This window comes from Dendrobates tinctorius, unplaced genomic scaffold (assembly GCF_039654945.1).
Source record: "Dendrobates tinctorius isolate UK_male_01 unplaced genomic scaffold, ASM3965494v1 ptg000057l, whole genome shotgun sequence".
NCBI classification, from domain to species: Eukaryota; Metazoa; Chordata; class Amphibia; order Anura; family Dendrobatidae; genus Dendrobates; species Dendrobates tinctorius.
The window spans coordinates 27182386-27205787 of NW_027361725.1; the positions used below are offsets into that span (position 1 = coordinate 27182386).

The window sequence follows — 23402 nt, forward strand, 5'->3', positions numbered from 1 at the left end:
ATGCCATCTACTCCGACTAAAATAAGCTCCTGATCTGAGAATTGAATAGAGATATCCGTAGGTACATCTAATGACTTGATTATAGAATTGGCTGCCCCAATGTCTGCCATGAACTTAACAAGGGTGTCTCCTACAGGGAGTATGACAGATGAGCATGCCCCAGGTTTGGTGGAGGACATTGTGATGGCAGACCCTGGTTGGCCACCCCTTCAGTATGGACAGTTATCAGGATTTTGGGGCTGTCCGTAACCGGGGTATCCTCTAGGTTTCCCAGTATTTAGGTTACGATTGGAAGGGGGAACTTGAGGGTAACATCTATCAGCGGGGATGTGACAATCTCTCTGAAAGTGACCGGGTCAGTCACAGCGCCAGCATTGCAGACGAGAATTGGCTGGGCTGGGGAGCAGGGTTCCTAATCATAGGATTGGAAGAGATATTGGAGTAGGGGGCTGACTTTGTGTATGGTTGGAGGGCGGAAGCTGGAGTCTGCTGTGTGGGCCACTGATAAGGAACGAGCTGTGTGCTTGCAGCTGGGGTGGGGGCTGGGGTTGGAGCAGGAGCTGGAACTGCTGCAGCTGCTGGTCTGCTTTTTGGTTTTCCTGCTGATGCAGAGCGGGCTAAATTCTTCTGAAAACTTTTTATTACTTTTAATGCATCGTCCGGAGTGGAATTCTCGATGTTAGGTCTAACTGACATTATCGCCTCTTTCAATTCGGGTTTAAGGCCGGACGTCAAAGCTGCCACAAAAAGGTGTGAATGGGCTTTATTATACAATGAGAATCCCAGATCTTTAAATACAAGCATAAGACACCCATAGAACTTCTCGGCAATCTCCCCTTTGTCCTGTGTGACATCTGTGAGAGAGGTAGCTTGATCCGATAGTCTATCTTGTGCCCAAACCTTTAAAGCATTGCAGAAATCAACACCACTCTCATAGGTTCCCCATCCAGGTTCACATTATACGTTATGCCACCCTCCATAATTGGAAAATACCCCTCCCCAGCTCTTACTCAAAGTAAGTGTAATAGATCACTTCGGGGAGTGGAATAAATCTCTCTTCGCTGCCATTTGCCTGTAGAAGGCCATGTGGGAAGTCTCTGAATCGGGTAATTGATTGCAAAGGGTGTCTATTTGGGATGGGGAAAAGGGGGTATACTTTGGCCTGTCAGGAATAGTTTCCACATCATCCTCTTCAAATTCGGATATTACTGACTCGGGGGCGGGAGGAGGTGGCGGTAGTACGGGCACAAGAGGCATCTGCTGTGGAAGCGGGGCAGGAGGCTCTGTTACAGTTAGAGATTGTATTGCCTGATGGGCCGTTAGGCGGCTGTCGAGGACAAATCGGACCTCCTTCAATGTTATGGGGTTTTCCTGTATACACCGCTCTATTGCTGATACTATGACCATGGTGGCATCCTTCCTGGAATATTGAAAGATACCGGCAAAGATTAATGGTATGGCCACTGTACGTTGAGGCATCATACCGGGGGGGGGGGGGGGAGACAGAGGAGGCATACAGGATTGTGTTCTGGACAGCCTCAGTAAGCAATAGTTGGGACCTAGGAATGTTGGTAGGATTATATCGTGGTCCCACTGCATGTATTACATATTGACACGGCAGCTGTCCTGCTCTGGTTGCTGCCACCTGTCCTGTTTCTACCTGGCCATACGTTTGTATATACAAATTAGATTCTTCCTGTATCATGGGTCCGCCTTTCTGTGAAATTGTTGCGGACAATCCTCCAGCATGGCGGAGTTGATTATTCGCGGCATTTACTATGGCCCCAACGTGCTGCTTCGTAAGGTCCCCTGTCTCTATCCTAAAGAGCACATCATGACGGTGGGGTCCAGGAATAACATTGGAATACATTTCCTGGAAATCTTCTATCTCCTCTGTGTATCCGGTCTCTGACCGGGTGACTAAAGTAGGAAGAGGTGGATACCCACAACCACTAGCAATACTAGACATAGCAGGGACTGGTGCTGGCGGTGGCTAATAATAGGTGCCGCCAGCGTTTAGCAAGGGAAAGGTTGGGACTATGACTCCGGGTCTCCTTGCTCCACAATTGCAACAGACCTCTCTCCACTGAGGATTAGTAACTCCGCATACGTCACAAATCCACCCGGCAGGATCATAGGGTGGGGGCGCACTGGGTTTTGGCAACCCAGGATATATTCGTGCCCTGGGGTTGAGGAGCACAGAGCTTACAGTCGGGAGGAGAGGCTTGATTTCCTGGGGAGGGAGACCACTTGTTCCAGATCATCATTTTTAGTTGTTTCTTTCTGGCACATTGCTCAGTCACTTTCTCAGTTCCTTCTTGCACCACAAAACACCCAGTCCTTGTCATAGTAGTAGACAATTTTCCTTTTTCACCATAGCAATAACAGAAACAATCAGAATTCACTTCCTCGGGGTGCGGGGTCTGCGTGCTGAAGATGGAGGGAGTGTGATTCCAGAGCTCCAGTGACTCCAGAACTTACATCGGCTCATATCGGCATTCAGCGGCTTCCTCGACCGCCGTGCAGTGCACTGCCGGCTTCCTAACACCCCCGGGCACATGATGACCCGTGATGGAACACAGAGAAAGGCTTCTCCTCCGCACCTGCCTGACTTCTTTCTGAGGACTCAGACTGCACATGCAGCAGGGAAAATGGCAGAAGCTTCCCCTCCCACAGGATCATCTCGTTCCTCCCACGGCTCCCAGGGCTCAGAGAGAGGTGAGACCTCAGCAGATACACATCACAGTAAATCTGCACCTATGACTAGGGGGGACATGAGGGATTTTCTGGAATCTATACACACTTCTTTAAGGGAGGACATGCAGGACATGTTAAAGGAGATAAGAGGAGAAGTTAACTCTTTAGGAGTACGTACAGACCACTTAGAAAACAAGATGTCTGAGTATGTTTCTGTTATCAACGCTCTTGTGGATGAAAATCAAGCCATGAAAGGTAGATTGGCAGGGGCATTTGATAAAATACACGATCTGGAGGACAGATCTAGAAGAAATAATCTTCGTATAAGAGGCATCCCAGAGACTATAGGAGATAAAGATCTGGCCCCCTTCCTCCAAAACTATATGCAAGCTGTCCTGCCATCGCTCTCCCCAAGGGACCTGTTAGTTGACAGGGTCCACAGGACGCCCAAACCCAAGCACTTGGATTCGTCTCTCCCCAGGGACACTCTTGCAAGGATACACCTGTATACTACTAAAGAGACCTTTCTGAGACAAATAAGAAATCCTCCTGAGCTTCCTTCTGCGTTTCAGGCACTGCAAGTTTTCCCAGATCTGTCGGCTGCTACGTTGTCTGAGAGGCGGGAATATGCCCACGTCTGCAGAGCCTTGAGGGAGGTCTCGTGAAATATCGGTGGGGTTTCAATCCTGTGAGGCTTTTCATTACTCATGACGGAAGTACAGTCGTCTGGTCCTCTCCTAAGCAAGCGGAGGAGAAGCTCACGAGCTGGAAGATCCTTTTTTCACCGAGACAAGCTGACACGGGTCGGAAGGTGGCTTTGGAGTGGTCTATGGCTTGACTGTACTGCATGGTATGAGTCTGGATAACTGGACTCTCTTGCTACGTTTCCTAGTGGGCCTTGGTTCGTGAACTTTCCACTTCCACCCCCCTCGTAGATCCTTGATCTGCGGATCGTCCGAACTGTTCTGGATGTTTAAACGAGTGGCTCTCGTATATTTGACTATGTTTTGGTTTCTTATCTTTTTCTTTTTTACTTTTCCTTTCTTTTTTTGTCTGTTCTCTTTTTTATTTTCTTTTTGGCATCCTTTCGGGTCAATACTCTGGCCCGTCTGTAAGTATATCTGCTCCCATTTTTTCTTCCAGGTTTTTTTCCTCCCAAATACCCAGGCATCTATGTGCTACAATGGACTCTCAGTGTATTTGTAGACGTGTTGGTTCTAACATGCTATATGTGACTATATTAAGTGTGCAGTTCCATTCTGCCGGCAGCACTGTGAACTTCTCGTATCAGTATTATGACTATACAAATCTTATCCTTGAATGTTAGGGGGCTAAATTCCCCAGAAAAACGCTCTATGATGTGGAGGGAGGTGGGGAGGTCACGGGCGGATGTTGTCTGCCTTCAAGAAACACATCTATTGGAAGCCGATAATTTCAGGCTTCGACACCCTCACTTCCCCCACATGTTTTTTGCTAATGGTCAGACCAAAAAGGCTGGTGTGTGCATTATGGTGAAACGTACAATAGCATTTCAATTGTTATCACAATATGCTGACTCCGTAGGTAGATGCTTGACAGTCACTTGCCTGCTAAATGGAGAGGTGCACACGTTGACAAATGTATATGTTCCCAATGAAGGCCTACACAAATTTTTGAGAACTACCTTTAATGATATCTCTTTAAAAGCGAAGGGTAGCAATATCATATGTGGTGATTTCAATCTCCCCATGAATGCAGACCTTGACTGCTCTTCAGGAAGGAAGAGAACTAGGTGGGGTTTGAACCTCCTATCCCATGAATTTCACCTGCATGATTTTTGGAGATACTCACACGCATCGGAAAGAGGTTATACTTTTTATTCTCCTAGGCACTCCACATACTCCCGTATCGACTATTTCTTAATAGATAGTACGACCCTAAGCAGGTGTCGAAATGCCACTATTGGCCTAATCGCCTGGTCTGACCACGCTCCTGTCTCTCTGACCCTTGCTCTTGCCCACCAGGCTGACCCTGCGTTCAGGTGGCGTCTTCATGACTCATTGCTGCTGAGGGGGGAGGTGGTTGATAAGGTTTCCTCGGAGCTGGAGGGCTACTTTCAAATAAACGATAATAGGGAGGTCTCTGATGAGACCCTCTGGTCTGCTCACAAAGTGGTGGTTAGGGGGGTTCTCCTACAACAAGCTTCATATTTAAAGAAGAAAAGAGAAGCCAGTAGAGAGGCTCTGCTCTCCCGTTTACATTATTTAGATGCTATTAATAAGGCTGCACATACGCCCTCCGTCTCTGAGGAGATCTCCCAAATTAGATTTAAATTAAGGGAAAATTTCCTATACAAATATGCATACAATATGAGGAAACTTAAAACTAACTTATATGCTACTGGGGACAGGGCGGGAGCGCTTCTAGCTCGCAGAGTTTGTAAACGGGAGGTCATGTCACGAATTGACCACATATTGGATGAGCAAGATAGAGCCCTTAGGAACCCACGGGACATAGTGCAAGCCTTTGCTCAATATTACTCTGTCCTCTATAATTTAAAAGATGATGCCTCCACCCCTCAACCTGACCAAACATCTATTGATGCATACTTAGATTCTTTTAATTTGGTATGTATTACCATTGACCAATTAGATTATTTAAACGCCCCCTTCGCAGCTGCAGAAATTCAGCAGGCGATTAAACAGACTAAACTTCATAAAGCCCCAGGCCCGGATGGCTTAACGAATTATTATTATAGGACCTTTTCTCAGCAATTAACACCATATCTATAGCGTCTGTTCACACACTGGAGAGACGCTGGTACTGTGATGGCCCCTAATTTAGAGGCCACTATTTCTACTATACCAAAACCGGGGAAATCACTCACACATCCCGGAGATTTCAGACCCATTGCTTTGTTAAACTCAGATGTCAAACTGTTTACTAAAATCATAGCATCTAGACTGAAACTAATTATACCCACTATAGTGTCACCAGATCAGGTGGGCTTTGTTGCAGGACGGGAGACGAAGGATGGCATACGACGTATGTTGAATTTGATTAAAATATCTGAGCTGTCTGGCCAACCCCGTGCATTCCTGTCACTTGATGCTGAAAAAGCTTTTGACAGGGTGCACTGGGGATATTTAAGAGCAGTCCTGAAGAAATTTGGACTGTCGGGCCCTATATTATCCACAATCTGTGCCATGTACTCGACCCCCTGCGCCAGGGTTTTGACGTCTGGCTTCTTGTCCGGCCCGTTCCAGATCACGAACGGTACGAGACAGGGGTGCCCGCTCTCGCCTGTTATTTTTACGCTGTGCATGGAGCCACTTGCCGAGCGCATTAGAATGTCGGGCATTTCTGGGATTAGGGTTGGACAGGTGGAGCACAAAGTCGGTCTATACGCCGATGATGTCATTCTATCCTGTGTAAATTTAGAATCTTCGTTTTCTGCGATTATTTGTGAACTTGGGGAATTTAGCAAGGTCTCATACTATAAACTGATCCCCACAAAATCCCTGTTTCCGGTGGCGGTTCCTTGTGCGGCAAAGACAAGGCTGGAGGCCATTTTTCCGTTTAAGTGGATGAGAGAGGGTATTCCATATTTGGGCATTACACTGACGGATTCTGAGCAGATTGTGGATAGGAACTTTACTAATTTGGAAATACAGCTTAAGAAACAATTGGAGCAGCTTCATGCTGTCCAGACCTCCTTGATTGCAAGGATTAATGCCTTTAAGATGATTGTCCTACCTAAAATATTGTACCTACTCCGGTGCATACCAATGATAATCCCTAAAAAAAAAAAATTCTAAGATTACAAACTATGGCATATAGTTATATTTGGTCATATAAAAAGTCTAGGATCTCCAGGGCCCTAATGTATTTCCCGTATAAAAAAGGGGGACTGGGGGTACCAAACTTGTTAAATTATCATAAAGCCGCTATAATGACGGGACTGAGAGACTGGTGGCAAGCGGACAGAGACCATAAATGGCTTCAAATAGAAAATTATTATGCTACCGCCAAGTCTACCCGATATCATAGAATCGTAGAGTTGGAAGGGACCTCCTGGGCCATCTGGTCCAACCCCCTGCTCAAAGCAGGATTCGCTAAATCATCCCAGTCAGATGTTTGTCCAGCCTCTGTTTGAAGACTTCCATTGAAGGAGAACTCGCCACTTCTCGTGGCAGCCAGATATATTTTGGAGGCTGAAGCTATTAAAACTACTAAATATTCCCCACTTTTGCCAACTATGAAAGCTGCGCTACATCATTGGAGGACAGTGGTCCCATCTCTTATTAAACTATCACGCCACTCCATATCGTTAAAGGCCCTTGAGATGCATATTCCATACCTTAATCTTCAGTCATGGGTTGCTGCCGGAATTGTGAGTCTGGGAGACCTGGTGGGGAGTGGTGGGTTAATCCCGTTTGACCAACTGGCTGCTGAGTTTCCGGCCACCCGGAGGTGTTTTTACCAATACCTACAAATACGTCATATGTTGCATAATTCACCGTACTCTGTTTTTTTCAATTCACAACTAAACACAGTTAACGGTTATTTTCTGCTGCCTGATTCTGTCCCGAGAGGTATCTCATTATTATATAGAGCCCTGAATGACCCGCCGGATAATACAAAACTGCCCTATATGATCAGGTGGGAGCGGGATCTGGGTTTTCTCTCCGAACCTGTTGACTGGGAAGGAGGGATTGTGTGAAGTTGTACGGGTCTCTTCATGCGTGAACCATCTGGAGCAGTTGAAAAAGACGCACCTGAGATGGTACCAGTTCCCGGTCCGGACGGTACATTTTGGAGCTGGTGGGTCTGGTGAATGCTGGAGAGGGTGTGGGATGAGGGGTACTCTTGAGCATACTTGGTGGTCCTGTCCGGTGCTCCAGCCTTGGTGGAGGGGTGTTGATTTATTGATCTCACAAGTCTTGGGTATCCAGATGACTCTGACCCCAAGCCAGGCCATTTTACACATTGGCCTGAACGAAATTCCTCATATTCTTAGAGGTACGCGGTCACATATTTTGATAGCTACTAGAGTGTTGACAGCGGCTAGATGGAAAGATCCCACCCTCCCAGAGGTTGCAGTACTAATTGATAGAATTAACACTCACTGCCAGCTTGAACTAGCACTAGCCGCCATAATAAAAAGACAGAACATTTGGCACCCCTGGATACATAGTAGACACTCCACGGTTGCCCCGCTCCAGCCTGCTTAGCCGTATATAATTAAGATGCCGGATATTAGATATTGGATGTTTGTTTTCTTTCCTTTTTGGAATATATTACTGTACTGCAGAACACTGAGACTTATTATGTGTACTTGCTGTTACACATCGTTCTATCGATGCCACTAATGCCTGTTCCTCCCCTCACCCCTTCCCCCCCTTCCTTTCCTGTTTTTCATTTGTCGGTCCCCACTTTCTGCTCCTTATTTTCTCCTCTCGTTCCCCTAGTTTCATATATATGGTGGTTGTAACTATGGTTGTCATTGTTTTGACTTGTTTTCTTGTTTAACCTCAGTAAAAATAATTGAGGAAAAAAAAAAAATAATAATTCACTTCCTCTTCTACTTCTATATAACCTTCATCACACAATTCATGTGCCAAGCCACGGAATTCTTCAGCGTCTTTAAGCAAACCATCATCAGTCAACCTTCCTTTTTTCTTCCTAATACCTTCGTCCCATAGCGTAGGCTGTAGCCTCCCGCCCTTAGGGAATCCCGTAATCGAAAATATTTTTCCTGCACTCCCTGACAGATTTCCGATCCATCACACAAACTCCTCTTTTTATTCCACGGAAACATGATTCTCCTTTAGAGCTAAATATCCGTACTTCAGTTGTGCACAGTACCGGAGCGGCCGTACAGTCTGTTCCACCGGGTCTATCCCCCACTGGGATGGCCCCAAAATTCCAACGCGGTACATAGTGAAAGGAGGAGGGTGTCTTAGACTATCCCTCAGGACATATATATATATATATATATATATATATATATATATATATATATATAATATTGTAAGGTAGCGCTGTCGTTCTGATAGGGGATACTCGCTTTGCAGCCCAAATAACCACATCCGGCACGGGTTTTCCATAAAATAAGTCCATGCGGTTTATTCATGCATCAAAACCATCAAAGCAATAGAAAATAGCATAGCATCCATGACAGAGCTTCCCTCTGTTAAGCCTGTGGTCACACAGGTTATGCAATGTTCCATTCGCAGGCTCTTCAGCCTCCCAGTTATATCCCCTCTCTGGGTTTACCTCATGGCTGCTTCACCACGCTGCAGTCGTCCATTCCCTCCAGGGAACTATCAGGCACCTGCAGCCATTAAACACAGCGTTCACTTGCTGTCAGGAAGACAGCCCCATCTCTGACGGGATCTTCCAAAACAGACCAACCAGGTCCCAGCATTCACTCCATGTGACCTACCCTGGCCACCTTATATGGTCTGTAGCCACGCCCACCGGGTCACATGACTATGACCTCATCACAGGTCCTTCAACCACTCATACACACTTTATAATAGCATTCTTAAACACACCCCCTGGGTGGGTTTGTAGGTAACTGGTTCTGCCCATCTCACCAGCTACCTGGAGACTTCTCCCTGACACATTGGAATGAAAGATCAGCTCTGCTGATCAGCACATAAGCAAGAGTCCATCCCAAGGCCACCCACCTTGAGATACATAACGACCCTTTAGCACCCTGCTCCTGTTACCACCCTGGACAAAGCTATCTGTTCGTCCTGGTACACCCATACAGCGCCCCCTAGCGGACAGAGTGGTCACTACACCTGTCACGATTGGGCTGGCGAGTAACTTGGGGCCAGGGGCACCTTTCCTGGCCCTGACACTAGGCGGCACCCTAACTCGCCCTGTTCCCCGGGATACCTCAGATGGCGAGGATGCCGGGGCCTCCGCCCTAGCCCTGTCTCCTAGCTTTAGCCCTGCGTCTGTCCCCCTCCCAGGGAAGAGAGGCTCTACCGTGTACCGAAGTACACCAACCCGACAAACGGGAAACGAGACAAGGATAAAAGAAAATTCCCCTCACAAATACTCTCACAAGCAAACAGAGGTATACACCAGGGTGTGAAGGATGGGGGAAGAAAACAAAGTAGGAATGGATGAGGAATCTCCAAGCGTACAAACCACACAGTAGTCGCACAATAAACTCCTCCAGCACTCCTAACACCGGCTACTCTCTCTCTCTCTCTCTCCAGATCCTTGAAGCAAATTTTATCTCAGACAAAGATCTGGCCAGTGGACCTAGTTTTTATAGGAGAGAGGAGTGGTTAACCAAGCACAGCTGAAAGCAGGGATTTCCACAAGACCTATTAACCCCTGTCCTGCTGAAAGAAACAAACACCCTTAATAAGCCAGAGAAGTGCTTCTTCTCGGCGGCAACTCAGGAGCCACAAAACGCTGCTGTTCTCTGGCTCTGTTCTGTCGCGGTAACCCCGTGACAATACCACTAGAGATATATATATATATATATATATATATATATAATATCTATATCTAACAGTGATCAGGATTTCAGGATATTTTAACTATAAAGAGAGTCGCAATCACTGGTCAGTCCAGGGTGTCCGTCCCTTATGAGGTATGGTTCGAACACTGGGCCTCCAGCGGGACTGCACCTCTATATGATTCCATCCAAGAATCACCCCACCATCGGGGACAATCCTCCGATCCTCCTTGCAGCAACAAACACAGGAAAACCACACCAAACGGTCAGTCTGAACTGTAAAACTGCCAACTTACCGTGGTTGTCTTGGGGGATGATCAGTCCCAATTTTCCTGTGTCCAGTCTGAGGGTCCTATGTCTTGTTCTCCGGGGGCAGAGGCGTCCCTATTTGGGGGCCCCACGTTGGGCACCAAGCTTTTGGGAGAGAATCTGAAGTGATCCTTCACAGTTGACAAAGTGATTTCCAAATTAATCCACAGGGCATTGCCAGCAACTGAGAATGACCAAACGGAGACGTGTCCCTGTTTTGGAGGATCAAGGCAGATCTCTAATCCTGTTTATTATGTCACCTCTTTTATAGTATTAGCATACAGCACTTAACCTATAAAAATACAGAAATAATGGAAACTACATATATGTCCGTATCTACATGGCATAGAAAGAAGCACAATAGCACACTCATCAGAGTCTTAAACAATAATACACCCCCGGGTCTCATATCTCAAATCTTGTTCAGACTGGAACAGTCTGGTTTTATTACAGCCATGAACTTTGTTGTTACAGAATTTATCTTTTAAACAACAAGATGGAGTCACAAGCACAAAAATGGAGCCTTTAGTTTTGATCTTAGTTTAGCCCTTCACAGTTAGGTCTCCTTTTTGCCATAGCAGCCATCTTCATGCCTCAGTTGTTCTGCGAAGATGCTGATAGGCTGACAGAGGGAGCGGTCTCCCTCTGTCAAACCCCTCACGTCTCTCAGTATTGACTGCAGCATGTGAGGTGTTAAAGCAGGGGGATTGGATCTAGATCCAGTCCCAGTACAAGCCTAGCTGTGCATAACAGCTGGCTTTTATTGTTCATGGCTGTGATGTGCATGGCTGCAAATCTGTGCTATCCTTGTGACATAAAGGCCCCGTCATACTAAGCGACTTACCAGCGATCCCGACACCGATATCAAGGTGTCAGGATCGCTAGTAAGTCGCTATGTGATCGCTGGTGAGCTGTCACACAGACAGCTTCACCAGCGATCAGCACAGTGATGCCGAGCACCCGGCATCGCTGGCCATCGCTGTCAAAAATAGAATCAAAATAAAAAATATAGTTATTCTCACCTTCCGACGTCCCGTTCAGCCATCCTGCCTCTCTCCACGCTCCGGTCCCAGTGATCCTTTGCACGAATGACCGCGAGATGTCACGGTCTCGAGGGATAACAAAGTCTCGTGGTCATTCGTGCAAAGGATCACTGGGACCGGAGCGTGGAGAGAGGCCGGAAGACTGCGCGGGACATCGCAAGGTGAGAATAACTTACCCTCGCCTACTGTATTATCACCCATCCCTTGAAGATTGTGAGCCCTCGCGGGCAGGGTCCTCTCTCCTCCTGTACCAGTTATGACTTGTATTGTTTAAGATTATTGTACTTGTTTTTATGTATACCCCCCTCACATGTAAAGCGCCATGGAATAAATGGCGCTATAACAATAAATAATAATAATAATAATAACTATATTTTTTATTTTTTTTTATTTTTTACACCTGATCGCTGGTCTCCCGCCTGTCACACACAGCGATGCGTGCTGGCCAGCGGGAGACCAGCGACCAAAGAAATGTCCAGAGGTTTCTTGCAGCGATCAGCGATACCGGCAGGGGGGCCGCTCGCTGATCGCTGTCACGCATAGCGATCTCGCTGGTGAGATCGCAGTTACGTCACAAAAGTTGTGACTCAGCAGCGATCTCGCTACCGAGATCGCTTAGTGAGACGGGGCCTTAACTGTCAGATTGCACTTGTAATCTGGATGTACAGTTACGCCAGGTGGTGGGAAGGGGATAAAGACATTTTTAAAGCAGTAATGACATGCATTCTCCGGGGCAGAAGCCATCTGGTGGGCGTAGCCTCTTTCCATACAAGTGTATGGAGCAATTTGCGCAGCAGTCTAGTGGGCATGACTTTGCTCAGTACACTTGTATGCGCAGCCGTCTAGTGGGCGTGACCTTGCTCAGTACACTTGTATGCAGCGTGTGTACAGCTGTCTAGTGGGCGTAACCTGTCTCCATACAAGTGTATAGAGTGTGGTGTGGCCTGTCTCTCTACAAGTTTATGCAGCATGTGCCTGCCGTGTAGTGCGTGTAGCGTTGCTCAGTACACTTGTATGCAGCGTGCGTGAACTCTTCTAGTGAGTGTGGCCTTGCTCACTACACTTGTGTGCACACCCATCTAGTGGGCGTGGCCTTGCTCAGTACACTTGTATGCAGCGTGTGTGCACTTGTCTAGTGGGCGTGGTCTTAGTACACTTGTATGCAGCGTGTGCAGCTCTCTAGTGGGCGTAGCCTTGCTCAGGACACTTGTATGCAGCCTGTGCAGCTGTCTAGTGTGTGTGGCCTCGCTCAGTACACTTGTATGCAGCGTGTGCAGCTGTCTAGTGGGCGTGGCCTCGCTCAGTACACTTGTATGCATCGTGTGCCGCTGTCTAGTGGGAGTGACCTGTCTCCATACAAGTTTATAGTGTGTAACGTGGCCTGTCTCTCTATACAAGTTTATGCAGCATGTGCCTGCCGTGTAGTGCGAGTAGCGTTGCTCAGTACACTTGTATGCAGCGTGTGCGAACCCTTCTAGTGGGTGTGGCCTTGCTCACTACACTTGTGTGCAACGTGTGCGCACCTGTCTAGTGGGCGTGGCCTTTCTCAGTACACTTGTATGTAGCGTGTGCAGCTGTCCAGTAGGCGTGGCCTTTCTCAGTACACTTGTATGCACCGGGTGCAGCTGTCTAGTGTGTGGCCTCACTCAGTACACTTGTGTGCAGCTGTCTAGTGTGTGGCCTCGCTCAGTACACTTGTGTGCAGCTGTCTAGTAGGCGTGGCCTTGCTCAGTACACTTTTATGCAGTGTGTGCAGCTGTCTAGTGGGCGTGGCCTTGCTCGGAACACTTGTATGCAGCGTGTGTGCAGCTGTCTAGTGGGCGTGGCTTTGCTCAGTACACTTGTATGCAGCGCGTCCAGCTGTCTAATGGGTGAGGCCTCGCTCATTACACTTGCATGCAGCGTGTGCGCACCTGTCTAGTGGGCGTCGCCTTGCTCAGTACACTTGTATGCAGCGTATGTGCAGCTGTCTAGTGGGCGTGGCCTTGCTCGGTACACTTGTATGCAGCGTATGTGCAGCTGTCTAGTGGGCGTGGCCTTGCTCGTTACACTTGTGTGCAGCGTGTGTACAGCTGTCTACTGGGCGTGGCTTTGCTCAGTACACTTGTATACAGCGTGTGCAGATGTCTAGTGGGCGTGGCTTTGCTCAGTACACTTGTGTGCAGCGTGTGTACGCCTGTCTAGTGGGTGTGGCCTTGCTCAGTACACTTGTGTGCAGACCCGTCTAGAGAGCGTGGCCTTGCTCAATACACTTGTATGCAGCGTGTGCGCACCTGTCTAGTGGGCGTGGCCTCGCCCAATACACTTGTATGCAGCGTGTGCGCACCTGTCTAGTGGGCGTGGCCTTGCTCGGTACACTTGTGTGCAGCTGTCTAGTGGACGTGGCCTCGCTCAGTACACTTGTGTGCAGATGTGTAGTGGGCGTGGCCTTGCTCAGTACACTTGTATGCAGCTGTTTAAAGGGCGTGGCCTTGCTCAGTACACTTGCATGCAGCGTATGCAGCTGTCTGGCCTTGCTCAGTACACTTGCATGCAGCGTATGCAGCTGTCTGGCCTTGCTCAGTTCACTTGCATGCAGCGTATGCAGCTGTCTGGCCTTGCTCAGTACACTCACTTGTATGCAGCGTGTGCAGCTGTCCAGTGGGCGTGGCCTCGCTCAGTACACTTGCATGTAGCGTGTGTGCAGCTGTCTAGTGGGCGAGGCCTCGCTCAGTACACTTGTATGCAGCGTGTGTGCAGCTGTCTAGTGGGCGTGGCCTTGCTTGGCACACTTGTATGGAATGAGGCTGTGCCCACTAGTCAGGTTCTTGCCTTGTGTATGCATGTCACATACATCATCCCTGGCTTAGAAACTGGTGAATCCTCCCAGCGCATAATGTGTGCACTGGGAGGAATCAAAAGTCGAGTCAAGCACAGTTTTTTGATTTTAGACCAAACAACTCCTTTAAGAGGCCTATTTTCTCCTTAACCACTGCTCCATATAGATCTTATATTTAGTGAACTTTTCAGCTAAATGAGAACTGGGATGGTGTGATCGAGCACATCTAATTCAGTTATCCTAAAATTGTTTTTTTTGTTTCTTGTTTTTAGACCCCGTCTTGGCGCTACATTGCACAAGGTTGTCATGGCTGGAGCGCTCTATCTCCTTTTTTCCGGAATGGAAGGTGTCCTGCGTGTTACAGGAGTAAGTACTTTCTGAATACGGTGGTAAGATTTTGTGTGCTGTGTGCGGCTGACGATCTGAGTGTTATCCGCTTGTATTTGGTCTTTCCATGTGGTCATTATTTTTCTATTTCTGTTTTCAATCTAAGCAGTTTTGTGAACACTCCAAGTTTTTATTGTAGGATACAAAACTATGTCCAAAGATGTTACCATGTGCCAATACCAAACTACATCAATGGGCAACGTCTATGTGTCTCGTGTTAAACTGAAGTCCATCTCTGATATGAAGTTATGGTAATAGAACTATTGTTATAAGTGGTGAACACAGGCTCCCTTAAAGGGGACCTGTCAAAAGGGCCAGGTTTTTGCTCTTATTTTACTCCCGCTGCTTCCTTGAGCATAGTTTTTGTTTTTTAATAATTCCATACGGGCCTTTTTATTGAGTGCAAATTTTTATGGTCTCGCAATGGGGCTGTGCTTACAGGGTAATTATGCAGAGCAGCCTAAAGATGCGCCCTCACAGAATCCCATGGGCAACAACTCCTTGTAAAGATCATAACAATAAAAACTAAATAAAAAGGCCCATATCTCTGACCCTTATGGTTTATTAAAAAAATAAAAAGTGTACTTAGTGGAGCAATTGCAATAAAATAAGAGAAAGAAGTGGTCACTTATGGCCTGGTGACAGGGTCTCTCTAATGCATGATGACCTTCATTTTAGGCGCTGGACTTCTTAGATGGCCAGCAAATGCGGAGTTTTTATATTCTCTTAATGTTAAATCTCTGAATAACCGCTTGGCAATCTTTTATATAACATACATAGATTTCTGTGGCTCTCTTGCTATACATAAAGTTTTCAACATCCTGCATTCTAAATACTATTGGAAGATGACACATGTGAATGCAGGAAACATTCATCTTGAGAAACTCTTTAAAGTGTTTAATTTATGACATTGTCACAGTACATGTAATAAATGTCTGATAGGTGCATGTCTCATATCAACATGTATCTCGAAAATGTGGGTCTTCCAACACTGGACGCTCCAAAACTACTCATTTATTTATTTAGCTTATTTATATAGTGCCATTAATTTCACAGCAATTTACAGACATTATTTGCACTGTCCCCGATGGGGCTTACAATCTAAATTCCCTATCAGTATTGTCTTGGGAATGTGGGAGGAAACCGGTGAACCCGGAGGAAACCCACGCAAACACTTGGAGGACATACAAACTCCTTGCAGATGTTGTCTTTGGTGGGATTTGAACCCAGGACCCCAGCGCTACAAGGCTGCAGTGCTAACCACTAAGCCACCTAGTCATGTAACCTTATGTGCCCAGAACTGAGAGAAGTCAGTAAAGCAAGTCGTCAACACAGCCATCACTACATTGACGGTAACCTTGAGAGAGAGAGGGAGAGACCCCTGTCTTTAGAAAATGTGGGTCCAAGATTGTGACAAACATCTATCATATATTTATGACGTATCCTGAGCTTCTGAATGCTCTAATCCTTTAAGACTGCAGTTATGTAATTGTCACAGAATTATAAAATGCAAAGTCATATTTTGCATTAGATAATCTGTTTTTTCTCCTTCGTCTCATTGGGGGACACAGGTACTGTGGGTGTATGCTACTGCCGTCTGGAGGCTGACGCTAAGTATACAAAAAAAAGTTAGCTCCTCCTCCGCCGCATACACCCTTGCCCCGATTGCGGGCGAAAACCAGTTTTTTGCTTAGGCCTGTTTCACACTTCCGTTTTTGACCATCAGTCAAAATCCGCCGTTTTTTAAAAAAAATAAAAACGGATCCGCCATTTTTTTTTGCGGATCCGTTTTTTTCCCCATTGAGATGCATTACAGGCGGATCTTGACGGATGGCCATCCGTTGGATCCGTTTTTTTGTGGATCCGCCAAATTTTTTGCGTCCGCCGACATGCCCGGACAGACCATGTAACGTTTTTTTTTCCTGCAGGATCCGCATTTTAGAGTACGCATGCCCGGAGGAAGGAAGTCAGCTGGAAATTTAACCCTGAAATCATTTCTGGCAGATGGAAAAAATTCTCTCTCTGTGTATAATGGGGCTAGGGCTGCGATCTGCAAACGCCATTACCCTCCCCCCGCCTCTCTCCCTCCTCTCCTCCTCGCCTCCCCTCCTCCCTCCTGGTACCTGCGCGTGGCTGTGTCCGGCAGGAAGCTCAGCAGGGCCGCAGACCTGCACCACCAGCGGAGGAGGAGAGCGGCATGAAGGACCGGATCGCCGGGGTAGCGGGGCCGCCAGCACACGTGTGGGCGGACGGTGTCTAATTTAGCCCGCGGCTTCGGCCTAGGGCCCAGGCGGAAGTTTCGTCACCCGGCATGACGTCATATCTGGCGCCGCCCCCCCCCCCCCCCCCCCCCCCCGTGACTAGGGCGGGCGCCGGATAAAATTGAGGCCCCGGCTTCAGTGCAGGGTAGGCCGCGATCTGGAGAGCATTCGCATCCTACCCAGAGGTAAAGGAGCGCATTGGAGGCAGACCCAGGAGCGCGGGGGGGACACACAGGAGCAAGGTAAGTGCGACCCCGTCCCGGAGCCACACTACGTGCATTAAAAGGTTATCCTCCCCCTCCCCCTTTCCCCTCGAACTTTCATAAATTTGGCCTAATCAGCAATATGTCTGGGAAAGGAAAAACGCACACGTTCCTTTATGCCGCATGCGTATCCTGTGGGGTTATGTTCCCACGAGCGCAGACTAATAAATTATGTGAGGTCTGTGACTCCGAACGCGCCCAGGAGCCCTCCCCTGCGACAGAGCCCAGGGGTCTGGATCCCCCGGAATGGGCGTTATCACTCTTTCGGTCCATGGTTTCGCTTACGAAGGCGATTGAGACCCTTCAGGCCCCGGATAGGGGTAGAGACGACGGCTCGCCTGTTTGGGAGGGTTCATCCACCTCACAAGAGCCTCCGGCCTGCAGGGGCCGCAATCTCTCTAGACAGACGCATAGGAAGAGAACCCACACTGCGTCTCCGGGCCCCTCTGGTGCTTCGGCATCCGTGAGTGCGGCGTCTCGCTCACCGTCACCATTTTCCAGGAGCAAGCAAAGTTCAGGTTATGACATGGAGGAATCCTTGGACCTGGATACTCCGGGGTGTTGGGAGACGGTAGACAGTCTCATTGAGGCTGTCAATCAAACTTTGGGTATTGAGGAGGACGTCTCCCTAACCGCAGGTCATAAGGTATCCTTTAAGAAGGCCAGACGACCGCATAGAGTGTTTAGCACTCATCCAGAGTTCGAGGACATAGTGCAGCGGCACAGGGAACGTCCAGACAAGCGTTTTTCGGGACAAAAAACGCTAGAAACGAGATATCCGTTTGCACCAGAGCTCTGTAAGGGATGGGCGGAATCTCCGGTTGTGGATCCCCCAGTGTCACGCCTGGCCTCAAGAACTTTGTTGTCGGTGCCTAGTGTTTCTTCCATTAAAGATCCCACGGATCGGCTCATAGAGAGTTTAGCCCGCTCGGTGTATGAGGCATCAGGATCAGCACTCTCTCCTTCATTTGCGGCAACGTGGGTAGCCAAGGCCATGATGTCATGGTCAGATTCTTTAAATAAGGTCCTACAGGATAGAGACCTGCCGACGGAGGTGTCTGAGATAGCAGGTCAGATCGCGATGGCAGGTGACTATTTAATCAATGCGTCCTTGGATGCGGCTAATTGCGCAGCACTAGCTGCGGCGAATGCAATCGCCATTAGGAGAGCCCTGTGGTTAAGGCTATGGCGGGCTGATTCAATTTCCAAGAAATCCTTGACTTCCCTGCCTTATCAGGGTAGCCGCCTATTTGGGGAAAAATTAGACAAACTTATCTCTGATGCTACGGGGGAAAGAGCAGCTTTCTCCCACAGCAGAAAAGTAAACTGCCATTTCATCAGCCTCAGGCACGCTTTCGAGCATTTTGCAGCCCCGGGTGGATGGCAGCGGCCAGTTCTTCCGCCCCAGCTCGCTACAACCAGGACAAGGAGCGTCAGGTCACGTACTTTATAGAGCCAACCCGCTGGGCAGGATGCAAGGGGGGCCAGGTCCCAGAGGCCCTCAGCGAAATGACTCGGGGCATCCGGTACCCGAAGACGGCAGAGTGGGCGGACGTCTACTCAGGTTCTGCCACGTTTGGGTCGCGGTGGCACGCGACGCTTGGGTGGCGGAATTGGTATTGTCTGGGTACAAAATAGAATTTGTCAGAGATCCTCCAAGATGACTTTTTCTTTCCCGGCTTCCCAAAGCAGAGTCCCGGGCAGAGGCATTGCTAGGGGCCATCAAGGTACTGCAGCGCAACGGGGTCATTTTCCATGTACCAGAGTGCGAAAGAACTCAAGGTTTTTATTACAACCTGTTCGCGGTCCCCAAGAAGGACGGGTCAGTAAGGCCGGTTTTGTACCTAAAGCTCCTGAACAGGTTCATCAGAATCAGGCACTTTCAAATGGAATCTCTCCGCTCAGTCATATCGACCATGGAGCAGGGAGAGTACTTGGATGTCCAGGATGCTTACCTGCACGTCCCTATTTTTCCCCCGCATCAAAGATTCCTACGTTTTGCAATCGATGGTCGGCATTTCCAATTTGTGGCTCTGCCTTTCAGGTTGGCCACCGCCCCCAGAGTGTTCACGAAGTTAATGGCGGTCGTCATGGCCATTCTACATTCTCGGGGCATAGTGGTTTTACCGTATTTAGACGACCTCTTAGTGAAGGGTCCTTCCTTTCGGGCATTCGAGGAAAATGTCAGCATCACGCTGGATACCCTATCTCGCCTAGGATGGTTGGTCAATGGGAAGAAGTCGTCCCTTGTCCCAGCTCAGAGGATTTCATTCCTAGGGATTATTTTCGACACCTCCCGAGGGTTGGTAATTCTCCCTCAGGACAAGGCTCGAGCGCTCCGACAGGGAGTTCGGAATCTTCAACAACCAGGCCCTCACACCATTCGGTTCGGGATGAGGGTTCTAGGGAGGACGGTGGCGGCAATGGAAACGATTCCTTTTGCCCAATTTCATCTTCGTCCCCTGCAGCATGCTCTCTTGACATCTTGAGACGAGTCCATTCATGCTCGATCATCAGTGCACGTTGTCCTCTCGAGTCAGACGGTCACTTCAGTGGTGGACGCGCAACTCCTCTCTTCAGGGGAAGCCCTTTCCCCCAGATCAATGGTTGGTGATCACAACTGATGCGAGTCTTCTCGGTTGGGGAGCAGTTTTCCGCCATTACACTGCTCAGGGGCAGTGGTCGCATCAGGAGGCACGCCTCCCGATCAACTTGATTCGAGCGGTGCGGTTGGCACTGCAACATATCCAGTACTTTCTAGCAGGGCGTCCGGTCCAGGTTCAATCGGACAACGCCACGACGGTGGCGTATGTGAATCACCAGGGAGGCACGCACAGCAGGGCAACCATGTGCGAGATAGAGCATGTGCTACGCTGGGCTGAGGGGAACCACTCGGTAATCTCAGCAGTCCACATACCAGGCGTGGAAAATTGGGCAGCAGATTTCCTAAGCCGGCAGGGTGTCACGACTGGGGAATGGTCCCTGCCCCCCAGGTCTTCCAGCAGATTTGCCAATGGTGGGGGACTCCGGACTTGGATCTGATGGCCTCCAGAGAAAACGCCAAAGTGGCCGTGTTTGTCGCTCGGTCTCAAGACCCGCAAGCAATCGCAGTGGATGCGTTGGTCCTACCATGGAACCAGTTTCGGCTCCCATACCTGTTTCCCCCGCTCCCGCTACTTCCGAGGGTCATCAGAAAAATCAAGACAAAGGGGGTTCCGGCAATTCTGCTGGCCCCAGACTGGCCCCGTCGGGCATGGTACGCGGATCTAGTGCAGCTCCTCGCAGACGTTCCTTGATGTCTGCCGGAACGACCAGACTTGCTGTCTCAGGGGCCGATCTGCCACACGAACTCAGGGGCCCTGTGTTTGACATCATGGCCGTTGAATCTTGGATTCTGACCCAGGCGGGGTTTGGGCGTGAAGTGGTTGCTACAATGGTTAACGCCAGGAAGCCTACCTCGGCGAGAATTTACCATAACACTTGGAAGGTTTTCTTTCGTTGGTGTCGAGAGCACGAGGTTGCGCCACTGTCCTTCTCGGTTCCCAACATCCTGGCTTTTCTTCAGTCAGGCCTAGACGCAGGATTGGCCCCGAGTTCCCTTAGGAGGCAGATATCGGCCTTGTCTGTCCTCTTCCAGCGAAGGATCGCTACTAATATGCAGGTCAAGACGTTCGTTCAGGGGGTCTCATTTGATGCCCCCCTTTAGAGCGCCCATAGACGCCTGGGACCTTAACCTGGTCCTGAGTGTCCTGCAGGAGGCTCCTTTTGAACCGTTTCAAGAAATTTCAGTATCATATCTTTCCAGGAAGGTCGTATTCTTGGTAGCCATAACTTCCATTAGGCGGGTCTCGGAGTTGGCAGCCCTATCTTGTAGAGCACCGTTCCTGACTTTTTACAAGGATAAGGTAGTCCTTAGACCAGCTCCTCCCTTTCTGCCGAAGGTCGTGTCATCTTTCCACATTAATGAGGACATTGTTCTGCCTTCATTTTGTCCAGCGCCAGTGCATAGGGTGGAAAGGGCGCTCCACACGTTGGACCTAGTGAAAGTGCTCAGGAGGGAGGTATGTGTCAAGGACGGCACCTTTTCGCCAGACAGACTCGCTGTTTGTGATCCCCGAAGGGTGCAGAAAGGGGCTCGCAGCCTCAAGGTCGACCATAGCCAGATGGATTCGTCTTAACTATTCAAGAGGCTTACCGTATTAGAGGCACACCGATTCCAACAGGGATAGGTGTGCACTCTACTCGGGCAGTGGGCGCCTCTTGGGCGCTTCGGCACCAGGCTTCGGCAGAGCAGGTATGCAAGGCGGCAACCTGCCCTGCATACTTTTTCTAAGCATTACAATGTGCATACTCAGGCTTCGTCAGATGCGAGCCTGGGTAGAAAAATTCTCCAAGCAGCAGTGGCGCACCTTTAGACAGGCAGGCATACGGCTTGGATCGGTGAGTTGACTTCCCACCCAGGGACTGCTTTAGGACGTCCCACAGTACCTGTGTCCCCCAATGAGACGAAGGAGAAACATGGATTTTTGTGAGTACTCACCGTAAAATCCTTTTCTCCGAGACGCTCATTGGGGGACACAGCACCCACCCTATGAGCCAGTTGGCTCTTATTTATTTAATTAGTATAATTCCTTTTTAAGAGTAGGGCAGTCCTTTTTCAGACATATGGTATTCTGCGTAAGGCTAATTTGTTCTGTGTTCTCCTACTGCTGTTGCACTAAACTGGTTTCCGCCCGCAATCGGGGCGAGGGTGTATGCGGCGGAGGAGGAGCTAACTTTTTTTTTGTATACTTAGTGTCAGCCTCCAGACGGCAGTAGTATACACCCACAGTACCTGTGTCCCTCAATGAGCGTCTCAGAGAAAAGGATTTTATTCAAATTTGCTTCTAATATACAGTGTGTGTACTATGTGACGTGTGCTTTGTAATCACTACCATCTGCATGTAGCCTAGCCCATGCCATTAACACCATGTGATCTGCCTCTCTCTGCTCCAGCATTACGGCTATACCATAGCACTCATTGTAAACCTGAGCCTGTCATTTATTGATGCCTGTATTCTCTTTTGGATATCCTTTTAGATTTTGTGTACTAGGATTGTAGTGACTCCAATTTATTAACTTGCCTATATCTGCTGTTGAACTTTCAGTTCGGTTTAGTCGTGATCTGTCAGACAAGATCTCTGATGGATTTTAGGCTGGTTTCACATTTGCGTTAAAACAACGCTGCGCCCTGCGTCGTTAAGCCCCGCCCCGAGCCGGCTCCCTGCCTGCCCCATCCGGGATCACCGCCTACTTTCGCATTTGCACGCATGCGATCGGCGCACCCTATCTTTAGCATAGGGTGCGCAGATCATGCGCTGCCAGTGTGAAAGTAGCGTGCTGCGCACTTTTGACGGTGCGCCGTGCGCGCCGAAATGCAACATGCTGCATTTCGGCGCGCACGGCGCACCGTCAAAAGTGCGCAGCACGCTACTTTCACACTGGCAGCGCATGATCTGCGCACCCTATGCTAAAGATAGGGTGCGCCGATCGCATGTGTGCAAATGCGAAAGTAGGCGGTGATCCCGGATGGGGCGGGCAGGGAGCCGGCTCGGGGCGGGGCTTAACGACGCAGGGCGCAGCGTTGTTTTAACGCAAATGTGAAACCAGCCTTACTGTGATTGAAATCTGCAGCTTGCTATGTACTGAGATACCTGAAAGCTGTAGAGGCCGATCAAAGCAGCACTTTTAGAAAAGCTAAGGGTATGTGCACACGTAATTTTCTTGGTGTGCGGATTTTGTAGAGAAAACCGCAGGACAAAAGTACTGCAGTTTATCTGCGTTTTTTCCTGCGGTTTTACACCTCATAATGGATGAGGTGTAAAACTGCAGCGTTTCTGCACCAAACAATTGACATGCTGCGGATTGTAAACCGCAGCAAAACCGTGCGGAAAAATCCGCAGCATGTGCACAGCGTTTTTTAATTTCCATAGGAAATTACTGTACAACACTGCAGAATCTGCTGCGGACCCGCAGCAGAATCCGCACCGTGTGCACATACCCTAACAATAAATGCATTTATGTAAAAAGAGAGCCCCCAAAGGTGTCCTTATGCTTCAAGTTCTGGAAGTTGTGAAGTGGAGCCTTCATGGATCAGACTTTTCGTTTTCAGTATTACTA

At 48.8% G+C, this 23402-nt stretch overlaps 1 protein-coding gene across 2 annotated transcripts in view; it reads left to right on the forward strand.

Moving 5' to 3' along the window:
• The window catches only part of TMEM87A (transmembrane protein 87A), a 132075-nt gene that overhangs the window by 79051 nt on the left and 29622 nt on the right, over window positions 1-23402 (forward strand). Inside the window, exons 11-12 of one of the 2 annotated variants that reach the window (XM_073577851.1) lie at window positions 14605-14698; window positions 22239-22310. In XM_073577851.1, the coding sequence (XP_073433952.1) occupies window positions 14605-14698; window positions 22239-22310 (166 nt within the window). The remainder of the gene's footprint in view (window positions 1-14604; window positions 14699-22238; window positions 22311-23402) is intronic. The other variant, XM_073577853.1, reaches the window with a different exon arrangement.